Source organism: Echeneis naucrates, chromosome 5 (genome assembly GCF_900963305.1).
Source record: "Echeneis naucrates chromosome 5, fEcheNa1.1, whole genome shotgun sequence".
NCBI classification, from domain to species: Eukaryota; Metazoa; Chordata; class Actinopteri; order Carangiformes; family Echeneidae; genus Echeneis; species Echeneis naucrates.
In genome coordinates this window covers 24,231,260-24,244,872 of record NC_042515.1, presented here as the reverse complement: position 1 = coordinate 24,244,872, position 13,613 = coordinate 24,231,260, and the positions used below count along the sequence as shown (strand labels likewise).

At 43.5% G+C, this 13,613-nt stretch overlaps 1 protein-coding gene across 1 annotated transcript; it reads right to left on the bottom strand.

Moving 5' to 3' along the window:
- Positions 1-9,851: 9,851 nt before the first annotated feature.
- On the bottom strand, positions 9,852-13,368 carry fezf2 (FEZ family zinc finger 2). Its single transcript, XM_029502900.1, has 5 exons — positions 13,294-13,368; positions 12,461-13,261; positions 11,900-12,034; positions 11,667-11,799; positions 9,852-10,102 (listed from the first exon to the last, which is right to left on the bottom strand). Exons 2-5 carry the CDS (start codon positions 13,217-13,219, stop codon positions 9,852-9,854), a joined length of 1,278 nt encoding a protein of 425 aa, XP_029358760.1. The 5' UTR covers positions 13,220-13,261; positions 13,294-13,368.
- Between the last annotated feature and the right edge of the window lie 245 nt (positions 13,369-13,613).

The window sequence follows — 13,613 nt, the reverse complement described above, 5'->3', positions numbered from 1 at the left end:
TGTCTTTTCTGTGGGAATCATTTCGGTGGTTCCTACTGTCCTAAAGGGGCACCGTCTCCTCTGAAGAAATATGAGGTATCACAGTCATTGCTACAGCCTGTTTGGTCTTTGTCTAACCAGGAAGAGAACTGTTTCCATGGACCCATTTGGAAGTGAAAGATATGTTAAGTACAGGTTGGGCTAAGGACAGGAGTCTGGTCTGAGGACCATAGTGTCATGTCCTGAAGTCCGGTATTGTCTTGTTTCAGTGTTGTCTCATTTCCTGTTTTATTTTGAAATTCCTACTCTCCTTATGTTTCAGTTTCCTTGCCTTTCCTCTTTGAATTCTGATTCATACTGTTCTGTCAGTACAAACTGGCCAGAGTGGACCCAGCTGACTCAAAAACCCTCAGAGCTGCCAAGAATTCAAATCCACCTTCTCACCACCCAGGTGCAAAGTGTCTCCACTCCTGGCTGAAGGTCATCCACCCACACTGTGACATTTGCCCCCTGAGAAATTATCTGGGGAGTCTGGAGAATGCAGAACCTTTGAGAGTTGCAAAATGCACGGAGATTACCAATCTGTGAGTCATTGAAACTATTCGCTTGTTGGTGCCTTTGGATTTGCATAGTGGACTTGATGCCCTAATAGCCTTGGCCATCCGAACAGAAAACTGGCTGCAAGAGAGGGGAGGCCAGTGGTTCGAGGGTGGGAGACCCTAAAGAAGCACTACTACTGCGGCCAGCAGGGGCATCTTCTTGCAACATAAAGTGAAAATGGAAAGCCAGCAGATGAGAGGCTGCTGGTGAGTGGCCTTTAGTCTAATCAATCCCTGTTCATAACTTTGGCTGATGCCAAAATACAGAATGGTGGCACTACGGTGCAGGAAAAGGCCCTGATAGATTCACGGGCAGATGAGCGTTTGATTGACTAGGGCTTTGCCAGATTGATTGCGCTCACGAGTAAGCAGCTTCCTGAGCCCCTGGAGGCTAGTGTTCTCAACAAGAGCGAGATTTTTTTTTTCCAGGTAACTCACTGGACTGAACCAGTGTAAGTTTATGTGAATGATCATTCACATCATGAATTCAATGAATTTTTTTTTTTGCTTGATTCCGCCCATCACCCTGTTTTCTTAGTGTTTCCATGGTTATTGGAAACCAATCGCCATGTGGACTGAAGCATGGTACAGAGAAGGTATAGAGAATGTCTGTACCCCGTTGTTACCATGATCTTGGAGAGGTATTTAACAAAAGCAAAGCCACTTCTCTGCCTCCTCACTGCTCATGGCTGTCCTATTGACCTGATTCCAGGAGCTCCTATTCCCAAAGGGAGCTGTATTCGATTTGTGGACCACAGAAGAAAGCTATGAAAGAGTACATTGACTAGTCTCTCCATGCAGGTTTGATCAATCTGTTGTCATCTCCAGCAGGAGTAGGCGTCTTCTTCATCGCCAAGAAAGACGGGAACCTCCAACCATGCATTGATTACAGCCCCTTCAATGACACATCACTGTCAAGAACCAGTATCCTCTGTCCCTCATGTCAACAATGGACAGGTGAAGGTTTTCACCAAGTTGGATCTGAGGAACAGATATAATTTAATTCGTATCCAAGAAAGGGATGAATGGAACACTGCTTTCAACACATCTGACGGACACTATGAACATCTGATCATGCCCTTTCGTCTGTGTGCCCTTTCGTCTGTATAATGCCTCCACCGTAAAGTAATGATCAACAGTGTTTCAAGAGAGTTTCTGAACCAGTTTGTGTATGTTTACCTGGATGACATCCTGATCTTCTCCATCAATCTATCCATCTTCTACCGCTTTTCCATTTCCGGGACGCAGGGTGCTGGAGCAAATCCCAGCCAACATTCCTGGCAAGAGGTGGGGTACAACCACTCACACTCGTATTTAGACCTACGGACAATTTAGAGTCACCAGTTAACCTAGACAGCATGTCTTTGGATGGTGGGAGGAAACTGGAGTACCTGGAGGAAACCCACGCAGACAAGGGGAGAATATGCAAACTCTGCACAGAAAGGACCCAGGCTGGGGACTCAACCCGTGACCTTCTTATTGTGGGGTGACAGCGCTAACCACTATGCTGCCCTGCTGCCCCGATCTTCTCCACCGATTTCAAATCTCACTCATGCCGAATTGGTATCACTCCTTAGCTATACCATAGCGCTGGGAAAGATACAGATGAATTGGGATAAAGTTAGCACTGTGGCTCAAGTGATAGCCATGAGAATGTTCAGCAATTCTTTGTATTTGCTAACATGTAAATGTCAGAAACTTAAGCGCCATAGCTGCTTCTCTTCATTCTCTTGCATCTCCCCAGTCTCTTTTCACGTGGTCGCCTTAAGTTGAGGGCAGGGAAGGCTCCAGAGATTTTCTGTTGCAGGTGCTTTGGGAAAGCTCAACACTCAAGAGAAGATGCCTTGAAATTTGGGGCATTTTTATGCAATTACAAGAATATATATATATACACAGACCTTTCTTTGGGGGCTAGGCAGGTGCTATGGCTATTATAGGGGGAGCTAAAGCACCACCTAGTACCCCCCTGGCACCGCCATTGGTTGAGGGGGCCTTCCAGATGTGTAGAAAAGTGCAACTGCCCTAATTCTCACAGTTCCTGATCTTGGCTGTTTGTTTGTTTGTGTTTGTGGAGGTGGATGCTAGCAATGAGGGAGTAGGAGCAGTCTTATTTCGGAGGTCTAAGAAGGACAATGCTTCCACAGGCACCCCTGTGCCTTCCTTTCCTGGAGACTCTTTGCAACCGAAAGAAACTATGATGTCGAGAACTGGGAGTTGTTAAGTGGTACTGGAGGAGTGGAAACATCGATTGGAGGGGTAGCGGCACCCTTTCGTGGTCTGGACCGATCACAAAAATCTGGAGTATATCTGCAAAGGCAAGAGATTAAATGCTCACCAGGACAGATGGACTCTGTTTTTTTTAACAGATTTAATTTTGCTCTCTCTTACAGGCTGGGGTCCCAGAACACTGAGCCCAATGCCCTGTCCCGTCTGTTTGAACCCAAGCCCCTTTCCAAGAAGCCTGAATCTGTGCTTTCACAAAACCCACAGGTGATCCATTAGGGTCACACCTTGCTGCTCACCTGTCACCCGGGAGTCCAAAGAACCATGTTCGTCATCGCTCATAGGTTTTGGTGGCCATCCATGGAATGGGAGGTACAGGAGTATGTGGAGGTGAGTTGTGTCTGCGGTCACAACAAGAATTCTTCCAGGGCCCAGATGGGACTGCTGCAGCCACTCACGGTGCGTACTCGTCCGTGGGCAGAGATTTCTATGGAACTTCCAGTCACAGAAGGTAACACCACTACATTGACAGTGGTGAACAGATTTTCAAAGCTGACTCATTTTATGGTCATCAGGACCCTTAGAGTGCACCCCCCTTTCCATGTGACCAGGGTCAAACTCCTCTAGCTCAGGGTCCAGTATATTCAGTGAAAAGGCGTTGTGCAATCTGAGCCAGGGCAAGCAATTCCTGGTGGACTGGGGGTTACGGTCCAGAAGAAAGTTTGTGGGTTCCTGCAAGCAACTGTACATCATGGACCCTGAGTTGATTAGAGACTTTTATGCTTTGCACCCTGATGTCCCTGGGCCATCTGGAGCCGTGTCGTGCCTTGTGTTTGCCATTCCTTTTGTGCCAGCCTTATTGTTTTTCCTTGCCCTGATTGTGTTTCCAATTGCCAATTTTTTGTGTCAAGTTTAGCCTTGTGATTTGGGTTGATCCTTTGTCGTGCATCTTTTGTTGCTACTTTTGCTATTCATTTCACACAAGTGTTTCCTCAGAGAGTGATTCTGAGTGATTCTGTGATTATGTGGATATTGTAGGGGGATGGAAAAGATCCCAGTCAATGTTCATATCAACTCTAACCTGCATCATGAGGCAGTGACTGAGAGGATAAGATCAAAGATACAAAAAGCTGAAACCCATCTCCACTGTGGTGTAATATCTTGGAGATCTGGGCAATATGGGGAAAGCTAGGAGTAAAGTTGTTTAAAGCTCTTTGAAAAGAGCCTGTTGAGTTGGGGTGGGTATTGGATCAAGATCAGTGCCAAGTACCTTCCTGTGGGTCTGTGTAAAATGTGGTAGGGAGAGGGACTTTCTTGTCAGTAGACTGGACAATATTAATGATGGATTTTGATGTTGAATGGCACACAGAGCAGGTTATAATCTCACAGCGTCATGAGTCTCATAAGAGACTGATGATGTATAAAGATAACTATATGACTGTATAGCTTCTTGACACACATTATATTCAGGGACGAATGCGTTTAGCTTCATTTCAATTCCTAAATACAACATGATGTTTTGTTTTTTTTTTAATGATGGTCCCATTTAGAGGAAACTAGACCATAAAGCAGGGGATGACTGTGATTGACAGGGGTGGAATGTAATGAATTGCATTTACTCTCGTTAGTGTAATTGAGTAGCATTTCTGTGTAATTTGTACTTTTTTGTGTAATTTAAAAAATATGTAATTTTACTTTTACTTTAGTATACTTTCTTCTGAATATTGTACTTCGCTACATTTGAAATAACTGTCGTTATAGAGTAACAATAAGTGAATGAAATAAACTAAAAAAATCTCTACAGCTTTCGCACCAGAATCTGATTGTATATCTGATTGGCCCTTGCGACCTGCAGTGTTTGACATCACACAGACATCATCTATTTTCCGCTTGCCACACAGGGTGATGTAGACAACACCTGAAACGTGCCCATCAACCTCGGAAGAGGTGTTAAGGTTATTAGTTTGGCTAAAACAAGTTCGCAAAGATATTGTCACTGCCATTGGTTAGCCTGATATTAAAATTAGATGAAGTTAGCATCCTTTGAAAATTGTCACATTAGCTTGTTGGTAAATAGTGCAACAATAGGCTAACGCGCAAGGGGTCTCTTTTTCTCTTTCTTCAAGATACCTGAATGAAAATGTATTCGTATGATAAGTGTCAGGCCTAACCCTTTACAGACGCATCCACTTCACTCTAATCTCTTGCAGTTTTGTGCAAAACCCACGTGGTTTGTTTGCGTGTGGTATTTATGTAATTTCGCCTATTATTCCTGCTTATTGGATTCCCTCAACAGAAGTACAGTTGGATAAATTTAAGCTGACTGGAATGGTGTGACTTGTGGAGTCAGTGAGCTATTCATGTGTGTCAGCGTGTGCCATGTGTTTATACTCTGTACACTCCTCATAATAGTCATACCAAATCAAGCCAGACTAACTGTTAACTTGGAAAACCAGCTCCTACTGAAACTTATCAAAAGGTTTAGAAAGTGAAGTGTGATAGAAATTCTATTATGTCTGAGTTTAAGTCACCTGCCTGTTGTTTGCAGTGTATTGGGAAAGGTTTAAACTGTTCTGTGCAGGTTCAAAAACATTTTTGTCAAACTAACTTCCTGCTTTATATCTACATTTGTACCAAAGAAATTGGACAGAGAACAAAGCATTAGATGCTTCAGCAGTCCAAGTTTGAATCCATGAACAGTTTACATAAAAAAAAAAACAAAACAAAACATAGTTTTCTGCAATGTGAGAACTGATTCATCCACATTTTGACTCTAGTAAAAAGCTAAATGGTCACGTCAGTTTGAGTACTACACTACGACAGGGGTAAGTGAACAGCATTATCATAATTTTCATAATAAAGGTTCATTCACACACACAGACACACCTACTGTGAGAGCGAAATTTTTCTACACGACAGGAAATGTCGTGTGATTTGGCATTGTCAGTGTCTCTTTTGTACTTGAGTATAATGTCAATATGTTCAGTTCATTTCCAGTGTTTTGTTTCTTCCTTTCGAGCTTGTCTCCTCAGCTCACTTCATTTATTGTAGCTGCTACATCAAAACAGACAGCGGTTACAGTTAGAAAACTAGTAAGAACAAGGAAATATGGCCATGATTTTATATATAACACTGAGCTATAGAAATCTTGTGTAAATCTACAAAGATATTTTAGGTGACACTGAATTTCCTTAAAGTCTGTGGAGTCGCTTAGGGCGCCCTGAATGGTGGGAGTCCTACAGTCCAACAATATTCTTCAGAAATTCACAAAATAAAAGGTAAAAAAGGAAAAATGTGCTTTGATTTAGTCAGACCTAGCGAGTCGGTAGTTGCCCTCACACCTACTGCAGCCTCTAGCTACAGACCACATAGATGAAGGGGTGGACAGACTGATGGATGGACAGATGGAGGTAAGGGAGTTGAGTCTGACAATAGATTAAAAGCAATGAGATCTCCCTCTCCTCTCAATTCCCAGCAGCCCCTTTGCTTCCCCTCCCAGCCACAAAGCACCTTCTCCTGGCCCGTCACGCCCTTGACATGCCAAGGCAGGCGGGCAGGCACATCCCAAGGACAAGCTGCTCGCCGCTGTCTCTAAGACATTCTGATGAGTTTTTTTGGTGGTGAAAGGCTCAGGGTTGACTTTGTAAAAGAATCTCAATGAGGTGCCAGTGAATACCACCGCTGTTCCATTTTAATCTGTGTATTCGGCAGCTTCTTGAGCAACTTATTTCCATGCATCACAACCCTGATTGCTGAGTGCCCGGGCCCAACACACTAAGTGCTCCCTGCTCATATTCAACATTTCCATCAATAATATTGAATTTTCTCAAATCTAGAAACGTAACATGAATGTGTTTTTAAACTTAACACCTTAACATCTCTGTTTCCCACTGTTGTCCACTTCTCCCTCCATCCTTTCATTTGAAGCAGGAATGGAGCCAAAGAGTGAAGAGAAGCCACTGCTCATTAACCCCTGGCACTTCACAATGAATCCGGGAGGCTCATTGTGCTAAATGGCCAGTTCTTCCCATAATAGAAGAGGGCTGGGGGATGTCATACTCAATACTCAAAGATGTGAAGACCTTTCTATTATTGTTTTTTCAAGGTTTCAAATTCTATGTCAACCTGTTGGAATTTCAAAATAATTTACATTTTATTATGGCTTGCAGTTGCACTGATATGAAATGCTAGTAGCTGTATAGATTGGTGTGTCATCACAAACATGTTTTTTTCTCTCTCTCTCAATGAGACTGCAGCTTGTCACTGTTTGCAGAAATGTCACAGCTGAGGCTGTGGGTCATGACTCCACCTCTGCACTAAATATTCTGGGTTTCAGTGTTGTCCTCAGATAAAATGTCTGTTTTTGTGACACACAGCCTGGAGCTGAGGTTATCAAATGTTGTGGGAACGTTGTGGCCGGCTGTGGAGTGACACCACCCGTCACCCCTCCACCCTCCTCAGAGAAGAACAAACTGCTAACACAGGGACATTTTAATTGGAATTTCATGTGGGCTAAACTGAGGGGGAAACTGATGTAAGTTAACATTTGGTAGACTTAATTGGTCCTTTTCTCTCCGTCCTCCTCCATCGGGCACTTACGGGCTTCTGCTGAAGCTTCCCCGCTAATCTCCCATTTACAATCAATTCAGACTGCCAGACAAAAAGACCGCCCCTCGCTTTTATTCTCTTCCTGTCTCAAACCAGCTCCTTTTGTGGCCCGTAAATTGCCTGAATCCCCGGTGATCCCCCCGGTGGCAGAGGGAGCCAAAAAAAAAAAAAAAAAAGATGTCCTCATTTTGTTGACAACTGATTGGTGCGCGCTCCCGCGCCCTCCTCTCATTCTAATCTCCTCAACGCGGGGCCGCGCCTTAATTAAAGCTCCAGTTCGTCAATTAACGTGTTTGTGGATGTTGAGGCTGTTGCTCAGACGCTGGGTAGGTGCAGAGAGAAAAAAGGACAACCTGCTCGCCTTTAGGTTGTTTACTGCTCCAGCATTGTTTTTCATGTCCCGCACCCTTCAGGCTTTGGACTCATGTGCACACACACGGCGGCTCTCTGTGTGTGTGTCTGAATTTTCTGTCACCACACACGTTGCACATTGCTCTGGAAGAGACAAACCTGGGGCTGCTGATGCAGAACATTGTTCCATTGCCATCAGAGAGGAGCAGGTCGGTGATGAGGAGCGTTAAGATGAGCAGGCTGCTCTCTCACTGAGCTCCAGTGTGATGTGGTGTCTCTACGGATGTTTGAACGACCTGGGTCTGAGGTTGTATTAGCCTTTACACATGAATTCATGTTATTTATGTATGTATTCTATTTATTTTTATTAATTGCATTTATTCATTTATTTGCTTTTTTTTTTTTTTTGAGGGGGTGAGGGGCATTATTTTTAGAGTTCTCCTCTGCTGCTTCATCCCCAAAGGCCACAGGAGACGTGTGTTAGGCTGTAAAAGGCAGCATATACTGATGTAGTAGTTTGCTTTTCACCTAATATTGAGATTGAGACAGGATGCATGGTGTGCATATGATTAAACGTCAAAGAGAAAAAGCATCACATCCTCGTCAGTTCACCTCCACGTTGTCGACATGATTCAGGTTTTTGCTTTTTTATATGAAAATGGGAGTGAAATATGGACGCAATGTGAATGATGGTGGAGCTGCTTTGGCTGAATGCCCACAAGCTCTTCACTTATATTGAAGTTATATTGAAGTTGACAGTTTTCGGGAGGTGTTTTTTATTTTATTTATTTTTTTTTTTTTTTGCTGCAAATTGTCTCTGATGCGGCCTGATGAAATAGGTGAGCAAGGCATTCATCTGGCAATATTATCCCTGCCAGGCTTCCATAGGCCCGGCCTGTCCGGCTGAGCGCTAATTGGCTGTTAATAGAAAGAGCGCCATTTGGATGCACGGATCTGCCTCTCGACAGAATGTGTGCAGGGATAATATTGTTCCAGGAGCCGTGCGGAGAATAAGTTTTGCTCTATTAACGCAGAGGCCCAGATGAGGAGCTGCGGCCTGAGTGCTCCATTATCTTGTGTTCTGATGAGCGGCTCCGGATGATACAGCCCCAACCCACTCCACAATCAAGCCTCCCGAGGCCGTTTAGCTGGTTAATGTAATTCGGTTTCAAGGGCTCGTGTTATCTCTGATCATTACGCCGGAGTCAAGTGCAAATGCTGCAGTATTAAGATCGTGTCTGTCAATAAATGCTGAAGCAAAGTGGCTGCAGAGCATACACTAGAATCCAGACTGTGTCTATATGTGGGTTTCTCATGAAACGCCACAATACAACACCAGCAAAGTTGAAATATTAATGACTTCGCATTTGAAATAAAATCTTGAAGCTCATATTCAGGCTTTAAACTCGCGTTTGCTTGTGAGATGGAACACATACAATTAATTAATTAATTATTGCCTGACTTAATGTTTTCTTTTTTCTTTTTTTTTACCACCAAGTGTTTTGCATGCACAAGATGCTACACAACTTTAATCATACTGCTCAGTTTTATTTTCAAATGCTTCTAAAAATGGAAACAACATGGCGCAAACATTCAGGTTTCATTATAAGTTATAACTTAACGCATTCACAATAACATGTTTTGTTTTGTTTTGTTTTTTTGTGAAATACACAACATGGCAATGTGGTCTCCAGACAATTCACATTTTAAATAAGATTGTTTTTAATAGCCTATTATTTACAGTCCCAGCAGGGAGATACATAACTCATCCCTGTTTGAAATGAAGCATGAAGTAGCTCTACCTGGACAGAAAAGAAAGCAATAATGTTCCTACAGAATGGGACCAGTGTTAAGTTTATGATGTTGTGTCCTCTCTGGTCTTTACAGTGTAACAGCTGGTGCACTTGGACAGGATCCTAAGATTCAGATTACCACAGTTCTCGTTTTAACGGCTCTTGTCCAATTTTATTGGACTTTTTTCACCTTCTTTCTGGATCTTGCAAAACTGTTCAACGTGGCCACAAGCTCAGGACCTCAACTCAGTCTCTGCAAGGCTCTCGCGGTACAAACGGAACCAGCAGCTTGTGTCACTCAGCTCTGCAGTGGTCTGGAGGCTTCCATGGCTGCTGAGAAGCCGTTGTCGTGCAGCTTCCTGATGTGCTTCTTCAGGTCAAAGTTGCGGCAGAAGCCTTTACCGCAGGTGGTGCAGGTGAAGGGCTTCTTGTCATTGTGCGTGTGCATGTGGAAGGTCAGGTTGTAGATCTGGTGGAAGGCCTTGTTGCAGATGGAGCACTTGTACTGCTTCTCTCCGCTATGCGTCAGCTTGTGGTTTTTGTAGTTTCCTGGAGATGTAAGAAGAGGACTAATTACAAGAAACAGCTGGAGTTGAAGTCTGACCTTCTTGTTTTAATCAAAAATTTTGATGCTGCTCTTCACATCTATTCTATTCTGAGTGTAAACCTGAGAAAGAATCACAATTAGACTCAGTTGCTTTTACAATTTGCCAAAACTAAACTATCTCTCAATAAAATCATACCACAATTCTTGTGAATTGTCTGCGTGATAATTGCAATGAAACATGCTATAACCTTTACATTATCTGTTGTAAAACAATTTGAAAAAATTGTCTCAATGCAAAGAATGGTTGACTGAATATTAAGAAAATAAAGAGAGAAGCATGGACTGAAAAAAAAGGTCGCTCTTTGAAGGAATAAAAAGCCTTCAGTCATGATGAAGAAAGATGAAACCAAAATGCATTATAAGAGGAAAGCAGCTTCAACTTTTTTACAGATTAAAAAAAAGCAAAAAAAAAAAAAAAAAAAAGCCCACTGAAATGGAGAAAATAATTAGTTATCAAAAATTACATTTAAATTAAATAAGATAATTAAGATTTAAAAAAATGCTGTTTGTTTGTTTTGTCGCTTTTTTTAACGATGGGTTAACAAAAAGCAGAAAAGAATACGGATCTGATGTGAAAGTGAAAGAATCCGTCTCTTTTCTTTTCCCCACCAAGGTCAGCAGTTCATGGTGAAGTTAGAGCTCCCTCTGTCCCTCTGCTCTGCCTCGCCTTCATTAATCAGAGGGGTTTTTGTGCCAAAGTCAAGAAGTTGTCAAACTTTGTCAGAATCAAACACTGCGACAGCTCAATGAAAAAGCCCCGATTCCCAACTTTCCCGGGGTCTGGCAGCTGACCCAGAGCAAATGCTGCCGTCTTGAAGGGGGAATTAGTCCGTGTAAAGTGACATGTCCTATTTCCACTGATCGCTTCACGCTCATCGGTGGTTCTGCAATTAGTTCCTCCTTCATTACTCTCACAGATAACTCAGAGCAGCAGCATATGGTCGTGTTTTAGCCCTGGTCTTATTTCTGTTAGCTCACAACAAACCCCAGCATGAAGATTCCTTTACAGGAGACAAAGGTGTATTTCCCTTCCATTCGTCCAAGATGATAACATCTCACAGTTACTCATGCCAAATTAAATGTGATAAAAATACTCCATAATAACCTTTTTTTCCCTCAATAGCTGAAGTCCATTATGCAGCAACAAATCAACCAGACACCAATCAACAGCAACACTGATGGACTAACAGAAGTTCCTCATCTCAATGAATGGGATTAAATAAAAGGAAGAACCAAACTGAAAGTCAGATTATTTATTTGTCTTAAAACAAATAAAATTAATCGAGAACAATGACGTTTAGCTTTTGAAAATGTAAAAATTTTAAAAATAGATGAGGTCATCTGGACTGAGCAGAAGGTATTTTTTCTCCTACTATAAATTAATTTAAGGATGCCAGGAAAGACTAAATAGAAAGATGTTTTGTTTTGTTTTTTTCCTGAAAATTATTTGTCGCTGGGACTGAGGCAACGACATGTCTACAGAATATTAATGAATTCGTGTTTTACCTTTCTGGTGGAAACCTTTCCCGCAGAACTCACACACGAACGGTTTGTACCCGGCGTGGATCCGGACGTGCGTGTTGAGAGTCGAACTTCTGTTGAAAGCTTTTCCACACTGGTTGCATTTGTGAGGCTTTTCCTTTATAAAATAAAATAAATGGGAAAAAAATAAATAAATGGAATTAAAAAATCAAACGCAGGATTTTAAGAGCCAGGTTAATAAAAACGAAGAGTCTCACCTGCGTATGGATGATCTTGTGTCTGCACAGAGTGCTGGCCTGTCTGAAGCCTTTGCCGCACACTTTGCACACGAAAGGCCGAGCTCCGGTGTGCACCGGCATGTGTCTGGTCAGGTTGTAATGCGCGTTAAAAACCTGCGGAGAAAACAGAAATAACGGCGGATGCTCTTGTTAATAATAATGATAATAATAATAATAATAATAATAATAATAACACGGTTTATACATATTATAATCCAATAGTTCTTCATATTTTCAGAAATGTAAGGTTCGGATATTTATTTAAATTGTCTTTTAAGCGGGAAATGTCTGTCTATAAAAGAAAGAAATAACGGATCCTTCTTATTATTATGGTGTTTTTATTTTTATTTGTTAAAAAAAACAACAAAAAAAACATTTGAACCTAAATTTAAAACGAAATATAAAACACTATATTCCAGTGTCTTTTATTCGCTCGAAGAAAATGAAATGTAACTGGATCCAATTATTTGGTTTTGGCATTTGTAGGCTATAAAGTGAAAATGATGAATCATGTGTGAACCCTGTGGAGTTGGACTTTACCTTTCCACACACTTCACATGTAAAGTTCTTGGGTTTCCCGTCCGCTGCGCCGCTGCCGCTCAGCTTGCTGTGCGTCTTGACGCCGGTCTTCTCGGCGCTCAGACCGTGGTTCTCCTTGACTATCTGGTCCAGCTGCCCCGGCAGATGTTCCTTGTGCGGGTACTGGGGTGTGGGCATCTTTTCGGCCCCGACCCCTGCCAGTTTGGCGTTTTCCAGCAGCAAGAGTCTGTGGTGCGCCGACAGGGATGCGTGGGCCTGCGGACTGGAGACCCAGTGTCCGGCCAGCAGCTCGGACTGCTGGTACGCAGAGTCCAGGTAGTTGAGATAGTAGAGGGAGCCGCCACTGGGCATGGCCACAGCCTGGTGGATGACCTGCGGCTTCACCACTCTGCTCCCGGACGACAGCAGTGGCTGCTTCAAGTTCGGCTCAGCCTTTCCACACAAGGCGCAGTTCCCTTTGCACGGAGCGGCCGAGGAGCCGCAAAAAGTCCCTCTGAAACTGGCTCTCCACAGCTCCGAGTAGTTCATCAGCGCCTTGGCTTGGAGATCGTAGCTGAACGGTTGCAGCGGGATCATGCAGGGAATCGGAGAGCAGAGTCCAAGCAGCTTCTTCCCCTCTGCCCGCTCCTCCGTGCTCGCCTTCGGCTCCGAGCTCTTGGACATGATCCGGTCTATGGAGAAGGCCAGAGTCTTGGGAGCCGCGGACGGTCCGGTCCTCCCGCATGACATTACAGTCTCCAGCGAGGCAGAACTTGCCATTGTGTTGTTGCTGTTTTGTGTTGTGTTTGCAGCAGAGCAGAACTTGGTGTGAGCAACACCCGGTGTAGCCCGACCTGCTCCTCCAGCTGCCCCGCGTCTTTTCACTCTCCTGAGCTCCCGGCAGAAAAGACAGGACACATCAGTTTAATAAGCACCTTGCTGCCACAGTGTCACGGATTTGCATTCAAATGGCCATCCCCGCTGCAACAATAGCATCCAGGGGTGATGGATTAATGCTCATTAACTAGTGCACACAAAATTAACAGGACATTACAGAGCTCGTTAGGGAGGAGGAGAAGACGAAGACGGCGAGGAGCAGGAGGAGGAGCAGGAGGAGGAGGAGGAGGAGAAAAGATGCTGCGGCTCCTGCAGGACGCGGGAGCAGAAAGTTGTG